Consider the following 3161-nt stretch of genomic DNA (forward strand, 5'->3'; position numbering starts at 1 on the left):
AATATTAGGAACACTGACTATATAAATATTAAACACAGAAAAATAAAAAATATTTAATTTTTTAATTTCTGTAATATTAAAAATTTATTATTGTTTCTAATATTTCCTCCATTGTGCGCAGAGTTTTAGGCTCTTGCGGAATTAATGATGCCGCGAGCATAGAACGTAAAATATCGAAAGCACGACCGTTATATTAACGGGGATCGCCGTGGATATAAACCCGACGAAATTAGTGAGATCAAAGCGTTTTCCACGATCTGTAATCCACGAACGATCCGTTTAACAAAGTCGTTTATCACAGGCCGTTGTGAGAATTATATTTAATTATTTTATACGCGTTTTATAATTATCTTACGGTATCCATTCGCTTATCTATTCGCAAAACCCTTTGTACGTTGTGCTCGAAGCGATAAACAGTAGATACCTCACCGTCCCATTTGTATCATCCCATCTCATGAGTTGTTCGAATTTCCGGGGAGTTCGGAATTTTCGGCAGCGGATCCTTTTACATTGGATTAGAATGTCCTGGATATTGCATAGGCAGTGTCGTGGGCAGCGACGCCGGTTGCGATGTAGGTTGCGACAGTGTCGTAGGTAAAGATGTAGGTAGAGATGTAGATAATGTAGGTAGAGATGTCGACGTCGTAGGTGTTGAAAGAGGCACGGAAGAAGTGTTCTCGTTGGTCTGCATCAGACCGCCCAGCATCCCACCCATCTCCGTTCCACTGGTGGAATAACCCATCATACCTCCACCCACCACTTCCACCGTCGTGGAGGCCGCCGCAACGTCTTGCGTTCTCATCTGTCGCTCTCTTATTTGTTCTTGTTGCTTTTTCATTAGCTTCCGCTCTTTCGCCCGTCGATTTTGGAACCAGATCTTTATCTACAGAAATGATCCGTTTAATAATCGTCCTACGCAATAATTTGAGAATTTTCATTAATAAAAGAACGTGATTTACCTGACGTTCCGTGAGACGGAGTTGAGCAGCGAGATCTGCTTTGCGTTTAATAGTAGTATAATGATTCATATGAAATTCTTTTTCTAATTCTAGCCTTTGATAATCCGTGTAGACCACTCGGTATTTGTCTTTTGTGCGAGTCTTTCCTGAAAAAGAGGCAGATAACGATCGGTGTTATTACGCGGTTAATATCTATCATACTGATTCTCTTGTCAATAATACGTTAAAAAGATAACGTTTTCAACAAGTATACCGCGCGGCGACATTAACAAAGTAAATATTTCGTAATTAATTTCACGTCAGGCTAAAGAATGTGAGAGGTAGTAATTTGCTTAAGTCAGTCCGCAAAAAGATCTATGTGATATGAACCATTTGCTTGCTATTTCTTAATGTAATTGCGAATAATATACGCTAATACAAATTAAAGTGGAAGAAAAATGAAAAAAAAACAATGGAAAGAGCCGGATAAATTTTTGTCAAAAATATTCTGACTGCAATGAACAATTCATTTCGTTTAAATTTTCACTCGAACATATTAAGAAAAAAGCCTATTTTATTATGTACAAGTAATATTAGTATATATTAATTAGTATATATTAATTATATATTATATGTATATATATTATATAATATATACTAATATAGTAATTAGTATATATTAATATTAGTATGTATATAATATTAGTATGTATATTAAAATAAGATTCATTCTATTTCAATTATTTTTAACAAAAATTTAGCACTAATATTTATATTAATTTATATTAATTTTATTTAATATAAATAAAACATTGTGTTAAAGAAAATTTGAGTTAGAATAGTAAAGAATATTTACAATTTAGAATAATTATTTGTCTCAATGTAATTGATTACCTTAAAGCTGTAACAAGTATAAAAGTAATAAAGATTAAGAAAAACAAAATATTAAGACAGCAATTAAAGAAGATAATTGCTATCTAACATCATTAATATTTTCATATATTGCCTTTCATGATATTCGTTGCTCTCAAAATTAATTTTAATTAAAAATTTTACACATACATATAATGAAACATCAATAGCTATATACATCAATAGCTACGTAAAATATACTGTCACATTAATAGCTTGCATCTAAAACGATTATAATCATGCTCTAAGCACATAAAAATTATTTTAAAAAGAAAATATATAGAGTTATTAATTTCTAATGTGGATTTATATTTTACGATAGTCATAATTATTATAATAAAAGAAAAGGTAACGTACACATATATATATATTCATATACGTACACATACAAAATTATGGTAACTCGAAATAACGGCATTTGCAGAATAAGAGATGCATCTATGATTTGCAATGAATAACGCAAAGCGCGATTATTTCTTATGAGAGGAAACGACGTGCCAGAAGGCGGCAAAAAAGAAGAAGAGAATGGCTGGCAATCGCATAGTGTGAATGCGTTTCTTACGACGTGGCATTCTTGGCGGTACACGCGCACAAAATATAGAAAGAGAGAGAGAGGAAAAGGGAAACAGGGATGTAAGAATGTGTGTGTGCGTGTTTGTGTGTGTGGGAACGGCAAGAGATGGCTCAAGAGAGAGGGACACGATTAGATAAGGCTCCGCCGGCGAGATCAAAGGCGTGCACGTTAATCCACCACTCCTCGATAAGGGAACTCCGAGGTCTTCGTAGCGTTACGAATAAGCAAGCGACTTTAGACTTTTCATCGTATACAGAATGGCTACAGTCTGAGGTAGTATGGTTGGTATCGGGGCAACATATCCTTGTGACAAGGATGCGCAGCAAGAATGGCAAGGAATAATAATAAAGAGTCAATCCACAATCTAAATAATAGAGTCAATTCACAAAAGCCAAGAATTCATAAAATTTAATTGAAAACGTCCATTTTAATCAAAAAAGATATCTGATAATCTCCGAAATTTGATATTACTTAAACGCTTCTTTTTGACTTTTTTTTGCATTTTCTCTTTAAATCAATGATTATGAAATTAAATCTTGATAACAAAGAAAAATCAAGTGATAAATTCCAAATTTGTTAAATAAAATTTTAATTCATTTTTTTTTATTTAATTATAATTTTTGGATTGAGAATTTTTGTAAGATATAAATTATGAAAATATCAGCTTTATCGGTCAGAGATTTGTGAAGGCAAAAAAAATTTTTTATTGCTTTTATAAAATATTTTCAGTGTCTAAA

At 32.6% G+C, this 3161-nt stretch overlaps 1 protein-coding gene across 1 annotated transcript in view; it reads right to left on the reverse strand.

The window, feature by feature from the left end:
• Positions 1-505: 505 nt before the first annotated feature.
• The window catches only part of LOC105625459 (homeotic protein antennapedia-like), a 12683-nt gene continuing 10027 nt past the window's right edge, over positions 506-3161 (reverse strand). The window contains exons 2-3 of the mRNA XM_012206791.1: positions 960-1105; positions 506-883 (exon numbers count right to left, since the gene is read on the reverse strand). Of these exons, the coding sequence (XP_012062181.1) occupies positions 506-883; positions 960-1105 (524 nt within the window). The remainder of the gene's footprint in view (positions 884-959; positions 1106-3161) is intronic.

This window comes from Atta cephalotes (genome assembly GCF_000143395.1).
Source record: "Atta cephalotes unplaced genomic scaffold scaffold00003, whole genome shotgun sequence".
Taxonomy (NCBI): domain Eukaryota; kingdom Metazoa; phylum Arthropoda; class Insecta; order Hymenoptera; family Formicidae; genus Atta; species Atta cephalotes.